Source organism: Micromys minutus (assembly GCF_963924665.1).
Source record: "Micromys minutus genome assembly, chromosome: 24".
NCBI lineage: Eukaryota > Metazoa > Chordata > Mammalia > Rodentia > Muridae > Micromys > Micromys minutus.
The window spans coordinates 10,058,096-10,077,318 of NC_137959.1; the positions used below are offsets into that span (position 1 = coordinate 10,058,096).

Sequence of the window (19,223 nt, forward strand, 5' to 3'; positions counted from 1 at the left end):
CTGTCCAGCTGCCCAGCAGCCTATAAACTTTAGCAACAAAGGTTGCCGTCTGAGGTGACACTGCCAGCCATAGGACCCAGCACTGGACAGGCTGTTCCTGTCCAATGCCTCAGTATGCGTCCCTGAGCTCCCCGTGGCCCATCCCTTCTCCCCCAGCACACAGACATCCCCTTACAGCTCCTGACCCCCAGCTGGGCTGGAGGGCAGGTTGCCTAGTTCACATGCCCTCACTACAATAGCACATGACTGTTCCTGAGGTCTGAGCCCGGTGCTGGAGAAACCTGTGTATTTCATCAGCAAGGGAGATGGCTCCTGTATTTCTACTAGCCAAAAGGACAAACCTGTGCACAGCTGATTACTACACTCGGAAAGCTAGGATCTGAACCCGGGCAATGTGTGCAGTCTGTGGTCCTTCCCTGTAGCTGCTCATATGTTTACATTTGCCACCTCAACATGCCCATACCAGCTTGCACACACCCCGAGTCCAGCGGGAGGACAAGTTTAAGCTCGTGAACGGGTTCCCTTTACATGCCTTCCCTGGCACGCCTAGACCCTGAGCACACCAGGAACACTTCCTGAATCATGCATGTCCCCCTTGCACCAAGCAGCTATGGCTTGGGACTTGGAAACACTCCACAATGCTTTAGTCCCAGAGTCCAAGGCCTCTGTGGGTACAGAAGAGCTGGAGACACAGATTAGTCCAGTACTTTCCCCAAGGGTTCTAAGTCAGAATTCACATCACAGCTCAGGTCCCCAATTTAAGGGCTGCAGGAATAGTTTAAACAGCTGGGGGCTTGTACTGAGGATTCTCTGGAGGCAGGTTTGGCCTTAAGGGGACCCCAGAATCTTCTGCCATCCTGTCTGACTTCATCAGTCTCAATTTAGGAGGGGCTGGAGGCATCCCACCAAGGCAGGAACTAGTAGTGTGTGTACAAATCCTTAATCCCCAGTCTGGCAGGCCCAGCCTCTGCCCAGGGCGCCCACTAATTCCCAAACTAAACAGCAGGTGGTGTTGGGCCCATTGCCTGCTTAATCCCTTCCCTACCAGCCTGGGGCTGGCCACGGGGCCTTAATATTCCCACACTCTTGAGTTCTTAAGGAAAGGAGCAAAGGTTTCCATCACAGGCATGACAGCCGCAGGAAGAACATCTTTAAGACTAGGCTTCTTCACAACTGTCACCGAAACCATGCATGTGTGCTATGGATGGATCCGAAGAGACAGGGAGACAAACACGTGTGCAATCTGCAGCCTTACACCAGTGCTTACCTACCCACCCCCCACTGACAAACACAACTGGATAAGATTATTTTATTGAGGAGTGTGAGGCAGGAAGAGGTGGGGGGGGCATTGCAGCCTCCCCAGGCCCCACCAGGGGGAACAGACCACCTCCCACCTCCTACTAAGTGGCTCCCCCTGCATTATGGGGGATTTTGTGCAAACTCTGCCCCATGGGGAAAGAGGAGGGTATGAAGTGGCAGCAGCTGGGATGGGGGTGGTTACTGGGTGCTGGGGGGCTTGTAGGGCTCCAGGAGGAGGGCAGAGAAGGTGTTGACTTTGTCGGCTCCCCGAACCTCGTGAGGTAACAGTGGCAGCTTTACAATGTGGAAGTCTTCATAGAGGTCTTCCATCTGTAACCGGGTTAAAGAGCAGAGAGCAGAGACTGAAGGCAGAGAGGCTCATGGGAAGCGGGAGGTTAGGGCAGAAGCTTCTTGGTAAGGTAAGTAGGGCTAGCAAACCCAAGGATGGCTGAAGAGGTGTCCCGCTTCTCAGTCCAGCCTGAGTCTTCTGAATACAGATGGCTCAGGAGCGGGAAGAAGGAGGTCATTAGGACTGGGGGCATGGCTCTGCAGAAGAATATTGCTAAGCATGCACAAAGCCTCAGGGAATATCCTCTGAAAGACCAAAACGAATGAACGCATGCATGCACATACATACATACCACATACTAGGCAAGGATTCTCTACCGAGCTGCAGCCCCCAGCAGAGAATACAGCAAAAGACACAGGATTCTTGGCTGGGCAGGTGGGCATACCTGGTCCAGATATTTGGCCTGGATCTTGTGTCGAGCCTCACACATCTTGCAGGGTTTTTCAGGGTCAGGGAAGACAAGCTGGTTGACAATGATGTTGTGGGTGTCGATCTTGCACTTAGCCAGCTCCTGGATCAGCCGTTCCGTCTCATACAAGGACAAGAACTCAGCAATACACACACAGATGAAGGTTGTCTGTTCCTGTAAGGCACAAGACAGGAGCGAAGGAAGGGATCTGGCTGATCCCATCCTTAGGAGCCTCTCACCACCTGCTGAATTGGATCAGAACTCACAGGGTCCTTGAACTGTTCACTAACGGATCGGATGACAGGCAATGTCTCTTCTAGCTTGGAAGCCAGCTGGTCAGCATTCATGTCCCCCAGACCCAGCATGTTGCACATCTGTGGGGATAAGGAAATAGACTTGCCACCTTCCTGGGCCCATCAGACCCTCTGGATCAGGGTCTTACTGAAAACTGCAGCATCTCCACTAAAGGTGTGGGCCCTATGGCCAACTCATGGGGAAGGTCTTTGTAATTTTAGCTCTTCCATTTTGTGGGCAAACTTGGCCACAATATCTGACCTCCTGAATTCTTAGTTTTTCCATCTTCACACCTTACATTCAAGACATGTTGTGCTTTGTGAGCTGTCACGTGTTTTATTACAAATCGGTGCTAGGCACTTAGTGGATGTTCAGCAGACATTATTATCTGAGGGTGGAGGAAGGCTCGTGCATCATATGCATGCTCTAAGAGGTGGACGTGGGAATGGGGCAAGTGTCACAGTACTGATGACTCACAGAACCATTTCTATACTTTCCATTTTTCACATGTGCTATTGAAGTGAACACTACAGCTCACAGAGGAGGGAAGGAAGACCCAGAGGGGTGAAAAGAGGGAACACAAAAGGTGAGCTGTGGAGGGAAGGAGGCCATGCCTCTTGCTAAGCCCCAAAGAACATGGTTTGGGTTGAAACAGAGACCCGGAGGGGTGTGGCACCTGCCTGTGAGATGAAGGGGCTGATCTGGTTCTTGATCTGCATCAGGCGGCCCAGGCCCCGCTCCACGATGGTGGGGAAGTTCAGGAGCCTGAGCGTATGGCCGGTGGGTGCTGTGTCGAACACTACCACTGAGAAGTTCATGCCTTTCACCAGCCTGAGGGGAGATGAAGGTCAGGCTCACACCGGAGGCCAGAGGCTCTCCCAGGGCAGGCCGGCACCCCCCAATCCCTGCCAGGCTGACCTCATGACCTCAGCATAACTCATGGCCTCATCAATGCCCGGGAAGGCGCTCATGGCCTCCTGCATCATCTTCTTGCCCATGCTCAGCATGTTGTCTTCCTCGAAGAACTCGTCGGGGAGCTCTGCCACGCCCAGGCTGGGGTCTATCTCCTGGGGGCCGAGGGGACCAGACTCAGGCTGCTGCGGTGATGGACTCCCAGAGGGGGCCTCAATTCCTAGGTGCAGGCCAGAGGAAGCCCATGTAGGGCTCCAACCACATAGGATCCCGGGTCTGTCCCATCAATGGTTTAACCTTCACAATCAAGTAAGAAATTGCAAACTTGGACTAGGGGAGGCCCCAAAGACAAGATGAAACCCAAACCCATTGCAGGAATTTGCAAAGGCAACCCAAACTTTGCTTTCCCAATAAACAAACAACCACAGCTCCAACCACTACAGGTTATGCCTCTAATGTGAGTCATCTTTGAATATGATCCTTTAATTTTTAAAACAAAACCATTATGTAGCTTAGGCTGGCCGTCCTTACTCTCCTTGGTGTTGGGATTACAGGTGTTCCATCAGGCTTGGCTGGCCTTACTCTGTAGGTCATCTTGACCCTCTCTCTCTCTGCCCGTCTGCTCTCCCTCTTCAGTGGTACTCTCCGTTTTGAGGGGTGAAGGGCGAGGGGCAAGGGCTTTATATAGGCTAGGCTAGTGCTCCTTCAAGGTATTTTCCTAGCCATTCACTGGGAGATTCCAAGCAGGTGCTCTACCACTGAGCAATTCTAAGTCCCTTAATGGTAACTACCTTCTAGCTGGGCACTTGACCCCTTGACCCCAGTCTCTGACTATTAGATTTTAATAAGAGCTCTACTACTGAGATACAGCTCCAGCCTAAGGCTGCTCACAGTTCCAGTCTAGGCTACATGGTTGCTTCTGCCAGTTTTTCTCCTTCATTGCTGTAGACAGTCTTCCCCATTCTGCTTATCTACCACAGCTGTTTGGTATTGCTGTTTTGGGTGCAAAAATAGACTTCAGTCATACCTGCCCCTAACTTCTAACGACAGATTTCCAATGGATGTTTGAAAGGCCACACTGTGTCTACTCTCACCAGTGTCTGTGTGTTTCTGGTCTCATTCCTCCTCAAATATGTCCTGCCTTTGCAAGAAAGGGAGGCCCCTGGCTGGGCCTGGTGGTACAGGCCTGTAACTCCAACAGTTCAGCAGAACAAGGCAGGAAGGTTGCGTGTTTTGCCAAAGTGAGCTCAAAGTGGGTGGTAAACTTAGTGAGACCCAGACCAAAACCAACAAACCAAAACCACAAGTGAAAATGCATTGGGTTAGGTCGGATGGTAGCAGCACCTTTAGTTCCATGGTTTGGGAAGCAAAGAAAGGCAGGCACATCTCTATGAATTGGAGGCTAGCCTGGTTTACAGAGTGAGTTCCAGGGCAGAAAGACCTTTTCTTGAAAAACCAAAACCAAATCCAAACCAAACCAAAAAACTGTAACAGATTAGTAAGATGGTTCAGCAAGTAAAGAAACCCAATCCATGATAGACCCGAGTTCTATTCTGGAACCCACAGAAGGAGAGAAGAGGAAGAGCACAGTCATATACAAGGATAACAGAGAAAGTACAAAGGGCTGAGCATTAAGTGGTGGATCTGGCATAGTATGCACTAGGCCCTGTCTTCAATATTCCTGGAAGATAGGTTGAGGAAAAAGATGGAGTTGTAACACCTCATCTTCCCCAGGAAACACCTTGAGTTCAACATACTTCCTTCTGATTTCCACCCCTGGCAGAGCCTAAGCCCTAGCTCTATGAGCTGGACAGAGCTCATTCTTCAAGAACTATCCCACACCCCTTCTCCCTGCTGGCAAGTTCCAGCAGCAATCGAATATGCCCTATCACTGCTTTCTCAAGCAAGCCCTCCTAAAGCCAGGGGTGGTGCTCTGTTCCCGAAGACTCAGCTGCTCTAGAGTCTGAGGCAGGAGAACCACCTGTACCCAGAAATTCAAGGCTAGCCTGGGCAGCACAGTGAAACTGTCTCAACAACTCCCTGTTTCCCTGTTGTGGGATTCCAATTCTCAGCTTCCATCACGATAGTTACTGTCTCTCATTAAAACCAAGCCATCTTAGGCACTGGAAGGATGACTTGGTTGTTAAGAGTATGGGCTGCTGTTCCAGAAGACCCAGGTTCAATTCCCAGCACCCACATGGAGGCTCACTACCATCTATAACTCTAGTATTAGGGGATCTAACGCCCTCTTCTGGCTTCTGAGGGCACTGCATGCACATAGTGCACAAACATACATGTAGGCCTAACACACATACAAATATTTATCAAAACAATGCAGTGTTTGTCAGGCACCAGGACACACACTTGTCAAACCAGCTTTTTAGAAGAGGATCAGAAGTTCCAAGGTTATCCTTAACATATCAAGTTTTAGGCCATATTAGGCTACATAAGACCAACCAACCAGCCAGCCACCAAGCCAAACCACCAGCACCAGCACCACCAGCACCACCACCACCACCACACACACACACACACACACACACACAACAGAATAATGAGAACTGGAGAGGTGCCTCAGAAGCTCAGCAATTAGGAGCATTTGGTACTTTCCAGGGAACTGAGGTTTGACTTCTAGCACCCAAATCACATCACAATTAGTTCCAGGGAACACATCGTATATTAGTTCTGGGGCATCTGAAGTCTTCTTTAGGCCGAAGACCTTCATCCAAGTAGCACACACGATACACAAGCAGCCCCAGCCCCAATGAAATAAAAAAAAAAAAAGATGGCCTAGTGGACAAAGCACATGTGTGAGTGTGGGACTGAAATCTGGGTCTCTAGAACCCACATCAAGGCAGATGTGGGTCATCTAGAACCCATTCTATAATCCCTGGGTTGCTATGGTAACATAAGTGGGGAGAATCCCTGGTGGCTCTCAGGCCACTTACCCTAGTGTATACCGTAGCAAACAACACATTGTCTCAAACAAGGTAGAAGAGCCAGCGCCAACATCTGGGGATGTCCTCTGACTTTCACAGGGATTGACACACAGGCATGAGTGTGTACAGTACAACACAGTGTGTGTGTGCGCATGCACGCACGCACACATACTGAAAAAGACAGACACAGACAAATCCTGGTAATCTCACTGCTTTACTTCCAAAATACACCTCAAATCTAACTACTTATCCCTTCTACCATTCTTTCCTTTGATATAAGACTACTGTGTCATTAAGATCTGGTGACACCCACAGCCTTGTTATTCTTCCCAACTTCACCCTTGATTTGCAATCCAATTTCCATATGACAGTCAGACATGTGGCTTTTTTTAAAAAGGTCTTTAGAAACAGGGTTTCTCTGCATAGCCCTGGCAGTGCTGGAACTCACTTTGTATAGCAGGCTGGCCTTGAACTCAGAGATCCTACTCCCTCTGTCTCCTTAGCGCTGAGATTAAAGGTGTGTGCTGCTAGATGGGGTCTCATCATGTAACTCTGATGGCCTCAAATTTAGTCATCCACCTGCCTCTGCCTCTCTAGTGCAGGGATTAAAGGTGTGTGCCACCATGCCCAGCCCTTTTCAAACTAGAGAGCTAGGAATGAAGTTTAGCACGGTGTAGCATGCTGGGTGCCCTAACCCTAACCTTCACCTCAGGCAGCATCTGCAGTAACAGCAACCAAAACATGCACATGCAGCTAGAGATGGCTCAGCAGGGAAGAGTGTGTACTGATCTTCCAGAGGACCCTCATTCAATTTCCAGTCCCCACCAGGGGTGGGAGCTCAAAATTGCCTGTAAATATCTCAGTGGAGACTTGATACCTCTGGTCCCTGCACATATAACTAAAAGTAAACTAAATCATTAAAAGAACAGCTTTGTCTATTAAAAAAAAATCCCTTTATTACACTTACGATTCCAAGCCAAACTACTTGTCCAGCCAGCAGAGCCCCACAGTGTGCATCTCTGGTTGGTCCTTCTCTTTCCCTTCCCCTTGCTTGCTCCATTGATTACCTTCCCTTCCTCCCTGCTCCTAAAAGGTTTCCTTCCCACATGTTCCTCTGGGAGTATGTTGGGGAAAGCATGACACCCAAGAGATGAGTGTGTAGACTATGGTTGGCTGCCGGCTGCTGGTAGGTCCTCAAAAGGCTTATGGTTGGGACTGGAGAGATGGCTCAGTGTTAAGAGTACTCTTCTAGTGGATCTGGGATGGATTCCCAGTAACCAGATGGTGGTTCGGTTCACAACCATCTCTAACTCCAATTCCAGGGGAGCTGATACCCTCATCCGGGTACCAAAAATAAAACCAAACCAAAAAAAAAACTTTTGGGGACCTCAGCCAGAGCTGAGGCCAGCTTTACTTACCATAGCAAAGAGGTTGTCATAGCCTTTGACCTTGGTAGGCACCTTGGAGAACTTCTGATCAAAAGCATCTGAGATGTTGTGAGCTGGGTCTGTGGAAATGATTAGAACACTCTCACGTCCCTTAGACAGCTGGACCGCCAGGCTGCAGCTGCACAAAAGAACGTGGGAAGATGAGGAGGAGTGAGGAGCCAGTTCTGGTAGTGGGGTTTGTAGCAGGATATGCAAGGCCATAGCAACCTGGATTAGCAGGGACCTGAAGACCAATGTATGGGTGGGTCCCAGTGGGATCAAGCCTTACTTAATCCTTGCAGAGCACTGACTGACTCTGATTCCGATGGGACTGGTGTACACCATTCAGTTGACTTATTCGGTCTCTTTGAATGCCTGCGTCTGTTTTTTTTTTTTTTTTGGCACAGTCTAGCTGTCCAGCAGGCAGACTGACTGGTCTCCCTCCCTCCCTCAACTTGTTCAGGACAATGTACTTCACCTCTCAATGGACCGAGGCACCACAATCACGTGTCTTTTCCACCCCCTTTTAGTCCTTCCCTCTCTGGCATCAAACGGAGGTTCGTTATACTAAAACAGCTTGCCTTATTGTCGCTCCCTCTACTCTGAACTCCCTGGGGGTTACTGTCCGGCCGACTGCGGAATTTTAAATGTTCCTCTGCATACCCCACGCGCCGAATTCACATGACCCAAAGAGGGATAATCCAACTCAGGATGCTAGGCTTGCATTCAGGAGGTATCTTCAGCAGGCTGCAGTAATCTCCAGAGAAAAAGAACCCCGTAGAGCCATGCTCTGCTCGCTTTGCCCCAATCGGGAAGAAAAAGCCGGTCCCTGTCCTCCCCTTCGTCCAGTGGTACATCCCACCCGTCCTCTAGGTCCCGCTACAGCCTCCTTACCTGCAGGTGGTCTTACCAACGCCACCCTTGCCCCCGACGAAGATCCACTTAAGGCTACGCTGCTCGATGATATTGCTAAGCGTGGGTTCCAGCGGCTCCACATCAGGTGCATCCTCGAACTCTTCTGCTTCAACCCCCCACCCGGCCACCCCCGCCGCCATCTTGGACCCGGCTCACGTGATTCATCGGGGCGCACCACGTGCTAAATACTTACAGGGGAAACGAGTCTGCCACAACCCTGTGCAGGCTGGAAGCCTGACTTATTTTCCTCCTGCATTGACATTTAGGGATAATGAGCGCTATATTTACACTGTTTTATGAGTCGAGGGCTCCCCTTTGTGAACTCTTGTCTGTAGTTTTCTAAGCATCCCCCGGTCTTGTGGACACATTAGTATGACCCACACTACTGCCCATCATTGATTGGACCTTAAGTCTTGCGGCACTCTTTTCATTGGCTGAATCTTGTCTTACTTCCACTAGCCACGCTCAAGTCCCTGCAGGCGTCAACCTCTCCTTAGCAACCAGGCAAACATCCTGTCCAAGACTGCGTGAAGTTGATTTCCTAGGCTCAGTTTCCTGGATGATCATTTCCCCCTTTACTTTGTTTTGGACTTCAACATCTCTTCCGGTCCTCCAGTTATTCCGTTGGTTGTGAGCCAGTGTTTCTACCGCGAACCAACCACGAATGAACTGGTTCATTTTGGCTTAGGGTCAATTAAAAGCAAAACGGACTCCATTTGTGGCAGAGTATGCAGACTTTTCCCCTGTGTTCCCGGAACCCACAAGTTGGGCAGTAATGATATCTGAAACAAGTCGTCCTTGTAGAAAGAACTTTAATTTCCGAAACCTTTGTTGTTCTTGGCGCTCTGCTTTCTCTCCGGGTGTGCTCCACGTTCATCAAATACAATTTTAATTGAGTCCCTGTCCTTGAGAAGGAATACGAGGGTCCTTAGGTCCTCCATGCAGTACGCAGCTCAAAACATTAAGTCTTAGGGACTCAGCCTAGAAATATGTTCGGCTTCATTTTAGTGCTCCAGCCTCTAAATAGTAATCTCAGGCAGTGTCTAGCTGCACGCAGCCAGTGGTATTATTTCAAGATAAGAGATTAAATTCAGGGACAGATGCCTATCCTGGATATGCTTCCGTTTCTAATAGGAGATACTAAGTTAGATATGCTTTGTAGACCTAGTTAGGGGCCACCCAAGTTCCCAAGGGTCAATTAAAAACAGTCCCAAACAAGATCTGTTCAGTTACTGCGTTCTGGTGGCCGAGTAGGATTGTGTTCTCTCAATGCTTAGAGGGGGCCCGGGTCCTAGACGATGGTTCCATTCTTGGGGAGCTTCTGTCTGCCTAACTAACTCGTGTCTGGCAGCATTAGGGACCGGAGGACCAGAAAGAGACCACCTTCTGGCCTTCATCGACCAGTCGCCAGGTCAGAACCCTCTGGCTCCACCTAAGCTCCGCCCACTCCGCGTTGGCTTCTGGGTTCAGACCCGTCTTCCCAGCATGCACTGCTCCAGACGAAGCCTGTCCCGCGCCAAGCGCGCGGTGTGAGAGCACTTCCCGAAGTCCTTTGCGCAGCATCTGGCCACAAAATGGCTGCCCGAGGGAGACGGGCGGAGCCTCCGGGTCGGGAGGCGCCCGGCCCGGCGGGCAGCGGCAGGAGCCGATGGGCTGAGTCTGGGCCGGGAACGTCACCCGAGAGTGGGGATGACGAGGTGTCGGGCTCAAGTCCGGTGTCTAGCGGTGTGAACTTGTTTGCCAACGATGGCAGCTTCCTGGAGCTGTTCAAGCGGAAGATGGAGGAGGAGCAGCGGCAGCGGCAGGAGGAACCACCCCCGGGCCCGCAGCGACCCGATCCACCGGCCTCCGCCGCGGCGGGTCCCGGGAATCCGAAGAGGAAGGGCGGCCCAGGCCCCACGCTCAGCTTCGTAAGGAGCCGCGGGGGTGGGGGCGGGCGCCGGGGCCCGCATTGGCTGGGGGAGTCGGGCCCGGGAAGGGGCGTCATGGTCCAAGGCAGTCCTCTTCTGCCCGGCTGCCTGGACGGTCCCGGTCGCTTGCTGAGAATCTTGAGCCTGGATTCCGGACGAGAGGTGTTTCTGGGCGGGAATGGGAATCCCTAGATCTTACTCGCGGGACCTGAGAACCGGGAAATTGTATTGGAAGCAGCTCTCTGGGGTTAGGGGACCCTAGATGCTAGGATTCCTGTTTGATTTGCACCCAGACTTTGAATAGAGAGGCTCGCATATGATGCGGGGGAAAGGAGGAGACACATTCAGATCCCGAGTCTGCTATAATCGTTAGACTCGCTCGACTCAAACCACGGACCCTAGCCGGGTGTGGTGGTACACGCCTTGTATTACCAGCACTCCGGATGCAAGAAGAGGAGGATTCGAAAAAGTGAGACCTTGTCCTCACTAAACAAAACCAACCAACAACAAAAAGCTGACCTTAGCAATCAATGGATTCCTTTCTGTATTATTTAACTAGTGTCCGTTTATTGAGCACCTTTCCTTGTGCTGGGTATTCGGTGGTGTCTTTGACAGAAAAGAATGTTTTTGTTTGTAGTGTGGGTGGCCTAAACTGATTTTCTGTAGTTCTAATAATTGAGATTTTGATGTGAGTATTCCTTGAAGTGGTACTAGAAAAGTTAGGTAGTACAGATTGTTAAAAAACTAGACCAGTAAAGTGGTTCTTTACTGGGAACAAATCTCTCCATCCTTATGTATTATTTGGTAAAGTCTGTAGACATTTTGGTTGTTAAAACTCTAAAAGGAGATGCTAGTGACATCTATAGGTAGATACCAGGGATACTCTTCAGTATCCTGTATTGCATGGGAAACAAAGAATGATCTAATGTCAAGCAAGTATCATGGTGTGGATCCTTGGGTTAAATAAGTTGGATACATACTCTTTGTTAGTTTTGATCTTGCTTTGTCTCTGATGTTGAGGCCTTGTAGTAAGGAGGAAGAAATAGACCTGGTTTGAAAATAGACCGTGGGTCAAATCTTAGGACCAGTTCTGTGGTTTGGGGTAAAATTTAAGTTTGTTTAGGTCTTAAAAGGGTGTGTGAGCCAGCAAGGTTACATTGTTGTTTCTAAAAACAACAACAACAACAACAACGCTCTGTGTGTGTGTGTGTGTGTGTGTGTGTGTGTGTGTCTCCACTAGTGTGTGCCTGTAATATCAGCTACTCAGGAGCTGAGAAAGGATCTGCAGCGCAGAATAAGTTCAGAGCCATCCTGAGCAACTTAGACCCTGTCCCACAAAATGAGATCTGGGGATTTAACTCAGTAGAAGATTGCTTTGAATGCTTCGATCCTAGATTCCATCTGCAGTATTGCACAAAGCGATTGGGGAATAGTCCTAGCACTCACTGCCTAGTTGAAGGGTAAGTATAGGATGATGTCTTGAAGATGCTTAGTTAAGGGGAGAAATGGGACTAGGGAGAAAACCTAGAGCCAGAGACTCTTCTTAGAGGAATGGAGGAAAGTGATAGGACCTGGGTTGATGTGACAATCCAAAGTTGAGGCTGAAACCTTTTCAGGAATGGGAGTAGCAGCTGTGTCACTCCCACTTCGATATGTTCCTGAGTAGCCATTCCTAAAAAAGCCAGGTCAGATCAGGGTAGAATTAGGGATGCTTTGTGGTTCAGGATGCTCCCACTGGCCTTGCACATCTGATCCTGAGTAGCGCTCTATTGTTGGCAGCCTGTCCTATTCTTCCCAGAGCCTTGTTTTTTTCCTTTAAAATGAAGTAGTTACTGCCTTCAAATAGCATGACTTTGAATTCAAGAGGAGATGCCATGGTCACAGGTATATAGGGCTCAGTAGGGAGGAGATGCCATGGTCACAGTGCTCTGTGGTATGTAGGGCTGGTAGATAGTGATGCTCAATAGAGGTGGTCCCTGACAAGACAGGGTGAGGCCTGGGAAAAGAGTAAGAACAGAGTTAGTTCCCAGCAGGGTAAGCACTCCTGGCCCCCTGGGAGGGTAGCCTGGGGCCCAGGACTGCCTGGGCGTGGCAGCCCAGGACAGGCGCTGAGTCGAGTGTGCTCCTCTCTGATTGCTGCGCAGGTCGGCCGGCTGGAGGAGCTGGGCGAGGCGTCGCTAGGAAGGTGTAGTGGGCCTCAGCACCGCCAAGGGCGGGCCCGGCTCCTGTAACCCTTGCAGTCTTCTGTCCCTTCACCCAGGTGGGCAAGCGCAGAGGCGGGAACAAACTAGCCCTCAAGACGGGAATAGTAGCCAAGAAGCAGAAGACGGAGGATGAGGTGAGTGGCCTGCATAGAGGTGCCGCCCTAACTGCCTTTTCTGTCCAGACACAGTGCCCAGTGGTCAGGCTGTGGATGGGTGGGCCTTGTAGGGTGGGAGGTTCCCCAGACAACCTGCTTCTGCTTATTCTTACCTCACATCCAGGGCCTTTAGGTGATACTGGGGATGGGTCAGCTGTCTCATGGTGTTCCTGACTCTTGTCCCAGTTTTTTGGGCATCTGTCTTCCAACCGTTCCTCCCCTCCTCCAACCCTACAGGTATTAACAAGTAAAGGTGACGCATGGGCCAAGTACATGGCAGAAGTGAAAAAGTACAAAGCCCACCAGTGCGGTGATGATGATAAAACTCGGCCCCTGGTGAAATGACCCCCTCCCAGGTGCCCACTACCTGGGACTCTCTGCGATGTACATAATATTTAATGCGGTAACGGCAGCGGCCTTCCTGGAGGACTGATACACAGAAGGAAACCAAGGCGCTTCCCGTGGCCGCAGACCATTCTCCAGGACTCTTTTTTACCTTTGAGCACTTGCCTCCTGAGACTTACTAGACCAGTGGTTTACTGTGCCCTTTCTTCCCATCACCTTGCTCTCTCTGGCTCTGTCTGTCTCTTCTTGCTGTCTCTCCTTTTAGCAGTCACTTCTGAGAAGTAAAGAACCTGACTTAGTGCTGGAGTTGTGTGCTTTGTTTGTCTCCTTGCGACCTCCAAGCTAAGCCACTGGTGGATACCACATCTGCCCGAGCTGGGGTTGACCCATTGTGGGAAGGGAAGGGGAAGGTTCTGTAGGCAGGGGCACATGCTTGCCTGTCTAGGACTCTCAAGACAGCTTTCTTCCATCTTTAGTAACTGTGACTTTTAAAGTCTGGTCTTGTTTGTGGGTTTGTTTTGAGACATGGTTGTATGTGCAGAGTTTGTCTCCTGCCTCAGCTGCATGCTTTCTAAGTCTCTCACAGTCTCAGTTTAGCTCCATGTTTAATCTCCAGCCCTCCACCTTTTTGCAGTACACTAATCTTCGGTTTTGGCTAATACAAAGCTGTTATGTAGTCCCCCGATACTGACCAACTACTTACTATTTGCCAAGGATGTCCTAGTTTCTAGGGACCAGAGCAGTGAACAGTGTCTACATTCTACCTGTTCTTACAGGAGCCAAGTGGGAAATCAGAAGGGATGGGTAACAAGGATAGAATAGAGGTGTTTGTTGGGGAGGAGCTGTCTGTTTTGGGGCCATGTTTTGTGTTTTTGGTTGTGAGCCCAACCCTTAATTGGCCGAGCTATCCCTCCAGTCCGTATGCCACTTCTCAAAAAAAAAAAAAAAAAAAAAAAAATCTGTATTGTTTCTCCCTGCATGTGTGTCTGTAACACATGCATCCCTGTTACCTGTGGAGGCCAGAAGAGAAGATTCCTTGGAACTAGAGTTAAACTGGTTTTGAGCTGCCATGTAGTTGCTAGTAAGTTAAGTAGGGTCCTCTGGGAGACTGCAAATGCTTTTAACTGCTGAGCAATCTTTCTAGCCTCCTTAGGTGACATTTGATCCAAGTCTGGAGGGAGGTGAGTAGCAAGCTCTGTTGGGACCTGAGGAAGGACAGATAGCTACAGTCCTGGAATGTTGAAGTGGTGCTCTTGGCATTTTTTGTCAAAGTCTGAAGGCATGAGGTTTGGTTAACACTTGCTGAATAGGAGTTGGGCATGACTTATGCCTATAATGTGCTTGTGAGGTGGAGGCAGGTGGATTAGGAGTTCAGGGTAACTTTTGATGTAAATTATTTCTCCAAAACCACATAAAAAATGTGAAGTTGGTTGATGTTGACAGCTTGAAAAGAGAACATTTATTCTAGATCCCAGAGATAGGGTGGAGAGTGACACTCTCAAGTGCTCCAAGCAGAGGGAACAGTGAGTAGAAAGATCCTTAGTACTTCCTTAAAGGAAGGGTTGATGGGTAGAGGATAGGGAAGGAAACACAAGAAGCTTAATGGAGTCGGTTGTTACTTCCTTGGAAGCCTTTGGATCTTACACATAGACACACAAGTAGGTCACAACTACAGCAGCTTGGCCTCTATTTTAGAGTGTGTCAGTAAGCAGGGCAAGCTGAAATCCAGGCTCCTCCCTTCACAGAGCCTAACCACGTGTGACCCAGGAAAAGTGAAAGGAACATCAAGTACAAGTTAGGGTGAGTCAGCCTTGGCTTCTGCCTACTTCTGTGACTGTTAGCTGAATTGGCCCCCTTTTGTCACTTATTCTTTTTAACAACTTAAGGTTTTTCATTTATCTATATCTGCCATTATGTGTGCAGATGCTGTGTGTGTGTCCAAGCCCCTGGAGCTGGAGTAGAGCCAGTTGTCAAGTCATTGACCAGGGGAGCTGGGAACTAAACTGTAGTCCTGGGGAAGAGCATTAAGTGCTCTAACCACTGAGTCGTCTCTCTGACCCATCTCAGCTTTTTTATGGTCCAAGTCTTTAATCTTATTTGTGGGCTTTTGAGATGGGTTTTCTCTGTGTAGCCCTGGCTGTCTTGGAATTTACTATGTAGATCAGGTTGGTCTTCAATTCACAGAGATCACCAGCCTCTGACTCTCAAAAGCTGGGATTAAAGGTGTGCACTAGCACACTGGGCGTTTTTTTCCTTTCTTGTCCATTTTTAATAATAGGGCTTGTACGGCAGCTCAGTGATGCCTGGCATTTGAGATGTTCCCCATGTGATCTTCACTGCAGAAAGGCAGAAGACATTTGTATAGTTGACTCTAACCCTGTGATTAAAACTGCTTTCATTGGTTTCCTGAGAGTAGTTAGCTTATGTTTAAAGGCTGTGTTCTACAGTTCTGGAGATGGAACCCATTTTTTAGTGTCTGCTGGCAAGCACACTAGCCTTGACCTATATCTTGGAGGCCTTGTTTAAAAACATTAGACTGAAGCTGAAGAGATGGCTCCCTGGTTTTGAGCACATGCTGTTCTTGTAGAGGACTTGGGTTTGGTTCCTCTGGAGCTGTTAACAGGTAGTTTACTTGTTACCTGATAAGGAAGTCTGATAGATTAGGTCTTTTGCAAGAGCAGTACATGAGATGTCTTTCTAGCCTTTGTATCATGTTTTCTTAAACTACACATTTGCGTGTGCATGCACATTGCACACACATCTGTTGTGGCACAAGTGGAGGTCAAGACTTGCCGTAAGTCAGTTCTTTCCTTCCCCCTTGGATGGAACTCAGGTTGTCTGGCTTTGTGCCTAGTTCCTTAATCTGTTGAGCCATCTTTTCAGTCTTCCCTGGACATTCCCTTTGAATAGCTGAGATGGAATGCAAGTTCCTATGCATGCTGGGTAACTAGAGACCATGAGCTACACATTATTTTGTTATGAATACACTCACTGTAGCTGTCCTCAGACACACCAGCAGAGGGCATCAGATCCCATTACAGATGGTTGTGAGCCACCATGTGGTTGCTGGGATTTGAACTCTGGAAGAGCAGCTAGTGCTCTTAACTGCTGAGCCATTTCTCTACCAGAGCTACACATTTTAAACCAACGTGTTTGTGATAGATGCTCAGGTAGGGAGACTTCTGTAAATTAAGCGTTTATGTTCTTTCATCAGATTTGAAGTTGGACATGAGCTGAATGCTTTTAGTTGAAATCAAGTAAATGTGTAGGGCCACTGTGAGAATTGCACAGGAAAATACTGTTTGGAAGCCTCCTGGCAGGGAATAAATACTAAAGGAGGGAAGGGATAACCCAGTATGGTGGTGCTCAACTGTGGTTACTTAGGAGGCTGAGGTGGGTGGGTGGTTTTAAGACTAACATGGGCAGTACAGGAAGGCAGCAACAATAACAAGGAAACCAAGCTGGGAAACTTCTGATCCAAGATCTTGTGGAAAAAGAAAAGACAGCTAAAGACTGTAGTGGTCAACTAGCATGTATGCCCTCAGGAGGCTAATTAAGACAGGAAGACTGCAAGTTGGAGGCCAGCTTGTATTATGGAGGTAGACCCTGCCTCAGAAAACTCAATCCCTAGGGTCCACATAGTGTGAGAACCTGTGAGTTGCCACTCAAAGCATTTGAATACTGACACTTTAAAGAAAATCATTAATTGGTCTGCATTTCATATCCCACGTGGCCTCTACTTGGAGTCAAAGCCCTCCCTTGATTCAAAACAAAACACCACGCCTGCCCCTCCCACAAAGAAAAAAGGAAAAGCCAAAAACTACTGTGAATATTCCAAACTCTTAATAGCCAACTCAGGAAGACTTAGGGACCAGCCCATCTTCACAAATAAATGAGTTTTGGATGCGCGGCATCTTGGGGTTTGTAGTTCCAAGGCTCACGGACGCGTAATGGTAGGGTTAGAGAAAACTGCGCATGCGTAGGGAGGCTAGCTGCACGTGTTAAAGGGTTTCTCTCTATATTAGAGTCGCTAGTCTTCCGGAGATTTTCTCAACAGATCTTTGTGATGGGGGCCTCAAATCTTGCTTTTTCATGACTAAACGTTGCTGGGACCGATTGAGCCAATGAGGAGTGGTCTAAGTTGTTTTTTCCTTGAGACATTCCTATATACCTTCACCTGAAGGTAAAAAAAAAAAAAAAAAAAACAACAAAAGCCACAGCAAAATTTATGACAGGACTTGGTTGTACTTTGAGATTAGAATCATGGTTAGTTTAGTAAATACTGGTTTAAGCAGGGCGAGAAGGAAACAAACCTACAGTCAACTGAGCTGTGCTTAAAGCCACGTTTTCAAATAATTTATGACCTGAATAATTACTTAAATAATAAGCTTATGGTCAAGCTTACTTTGGATCATCTCTAACAGAGCAAATTATGCTACATCTACTGAAATAGAGGAGCGGCTGAAGAGCGATTCCCATATCAACATCAGGACTAAGAGAGGATGGAGACAGGAAGAGGGTGAGAGGAAAGCACCAGGGTCTCCAATTCTCCAGTTTTGCGGCTAAAAAGGAAAAACTGCTGGATTTAAACTGCAGAAGCATTCATGATCTGGCTCTTGCCTAAATGCTCTGGGCAGGGACTCTCATCTCACTTTTAAGGTAGGTTAATGGGCTAGGTCTTCAGTTTGAATTTAGCTATCTTTTTTTTATTTAAAAAGTTATAGCCAGGGGCTGAAGAAGTTGACCCAGCGATTAAGAGCACGTGTTGCTTTGCTACCTGGTTTCGAGTGCCAGCACACACACATGGCAGCTCACGACTGTCTTGTAGCTCTAGTTCCAGGAGATTCAACGCCACCCGACAGAAACGTGCTGCACAGACCTAAATGCAGGCAAAACAAACAAATTTAGAAAATTTGCCGCGTGTTACTTTTCAGTTCCATGTAAAAGTGGTAAACAATATTGAACAATAATAACAGACAGTTGCACTTGTAAAACACCAGCACCTCAAGTTGCATACCCTGCCCTTTTTTAAAGTTGGTTTTCTTTTGATTCTTTTTTTATATTTATTTTATGTATGAGTACAATGTAGCTGTCAGACACACACCAGAAGAGGGCATCAGATTCCATTACAAATGGTTGTGATCCACCAAGTGGTTGACCGGGAATTGAACTCAGGACCTCTGAAAGAACAGTCAGTGCACTTAACTGCTGAACCATCATCTCTCCAGCCCCTCTTTTAGTGCTGTTGAGAGGAGCGAAAAGAGAAAGTTACATTTTAACCCCTTCCCGGGTTTCTCTGTGGCCTTGGCTGTCCTGGAACTAGTTCCGCACTCCAGGAGGTGTTGGGGTTAAAGTGCGCCACCACTGCCCGGCTTCATTTAAACTTACTTTTTAATCAAAGTGTTTGTGATATAGCCCAGGCTTTCCTGGTACCAGGGGGGTATGCTGTTGTCTTACTCACTATTTCTACCCCACCCCTCCAACCCAGTTCTGAAGCATACCGGATTGCAAAGTTTACATCTTAGGGAGTTGTAGTAAGGGCACAATTAGCTGAGGTTGAGGGACACCTAGATCCATTACACACCAAGAGCACCCATGCACTACCAAATTTCTGGCTCTAGTAAAATCTGCAGTCAGGGGCGCTGGAGGGATAGCCCGTTTAAGAGTACTGTCGGCTCTCGCAGAGGACCCAGGTTTGATTTCGGCATCCACTTGGCTCACCACCACCAAGTTTCACAGGTGTCCAATGCCTTCTTCAGGTCCCTACGGCACTGCGCGCACGTGGTTCAAGCAAAACACCAATATACGTTAAATAAGAGGAAAGCTGCAGTAAGAAAAAGGAAACGAGACTCTGGGAGGACCTAATGGCTAGAGAAGCCTAGAGGCGGTGCTTGTTCTTTCACGTGACTCAACTTGGCCCAGAGCGCTCTATGCCAGATCACGTGTGAGTGCTTCGCTTTCCGATTGGCTTGGTTAGGCCAGTTTGAACGGCGTACGGAAGCCTAAACTGTTCATTTCGGCCGCGTTTAGTTTTTTTTTTTTTTTTTATTTTTTATTCTCTGTCT

General features: G+C 48.5%; 2 protein-coding genes across 5 annotated transcripts; one reads left to right on the forward strand and one right to left on the reverse strand.

Annotated features, from left to right (window-relative positions):
• Nucleotides 1–1,295: 1,295 nt before the first annotated feature.
• GET3 (guided entry of tail-anchored proteins factor 3, ATPase) lies at nt 1,296–8,684 on the reverse strand (the record flags this gene model as incomplete). Of its 2 annotated transcripts, none has more annotated exons than XM_080937025.1 (7): nt 1,296–1,629; nt 2,034–2,231; nt 2,324–2,431; nt 3,032–3,182; nt 3,270–3,418; nt 7,621–7,768; nt 8,524–8,684. In XM_080937025.1, the coding sequence occupies 7 exons, from the start codon at nt 8,682–8,684 to the stop codon at nt 1,498–1,500; spliced, it is 1,047 nt and encodes a 348-aa protein (XP_080793151.1). In that variant the 3' UTR covers nt 1,296–1,497. The 2 variants fall into 2 exon arrangements, with proteins under 2 accessions (XP_080793151.1, XP_080793152.1); XM_080937026.1 differs by having other exon boundaries at nt 7,621–7,709; nt 8,524–8,676.
• Nucleotides 8,685–10,094: 1,410 nt separating this feature from the next.
• TRIR (telomerase RNA component interacting RNase) lies at nt 10,095–13,457 on the forward strand (the record flags this gene model as incomplete). 3 transcript variants are annotated; one of them, XM_080937019.1, is made up of 3 exons in its annotated part: nt 10,095–10,454; nt 12,715–12,792; nt 13,051–13,457. In XM_080937019.1, exons 1-3 carry the CDS (start codon nt 10,119–10,121, stop codon nt 13,156–13,158), a joined length of 522 nt encoding a protein of 173 aa, XP_080793145.1. In that variant the 5' UTR covers nt 10,095–10,118. The 3 variants fall into 3 exon arrangements, with proteins under 3 accessions (XP_080793145.1, XP_080793147.1, XP_080793146.1); XM_080937021.1 differs by lacking the exon at nt 13,051–13,457 and having other exon boundaries at nt 10,095–10,431; nt 12,715–12,791; XM_080937020.1 differs by lacking the exon at nt 13,051–13,457 and having other exon boundaries at nt 12,599–12,736.
• Between the last annotated feature and the right edge of the window lie 5,766 nt (nt 13,458–19,223).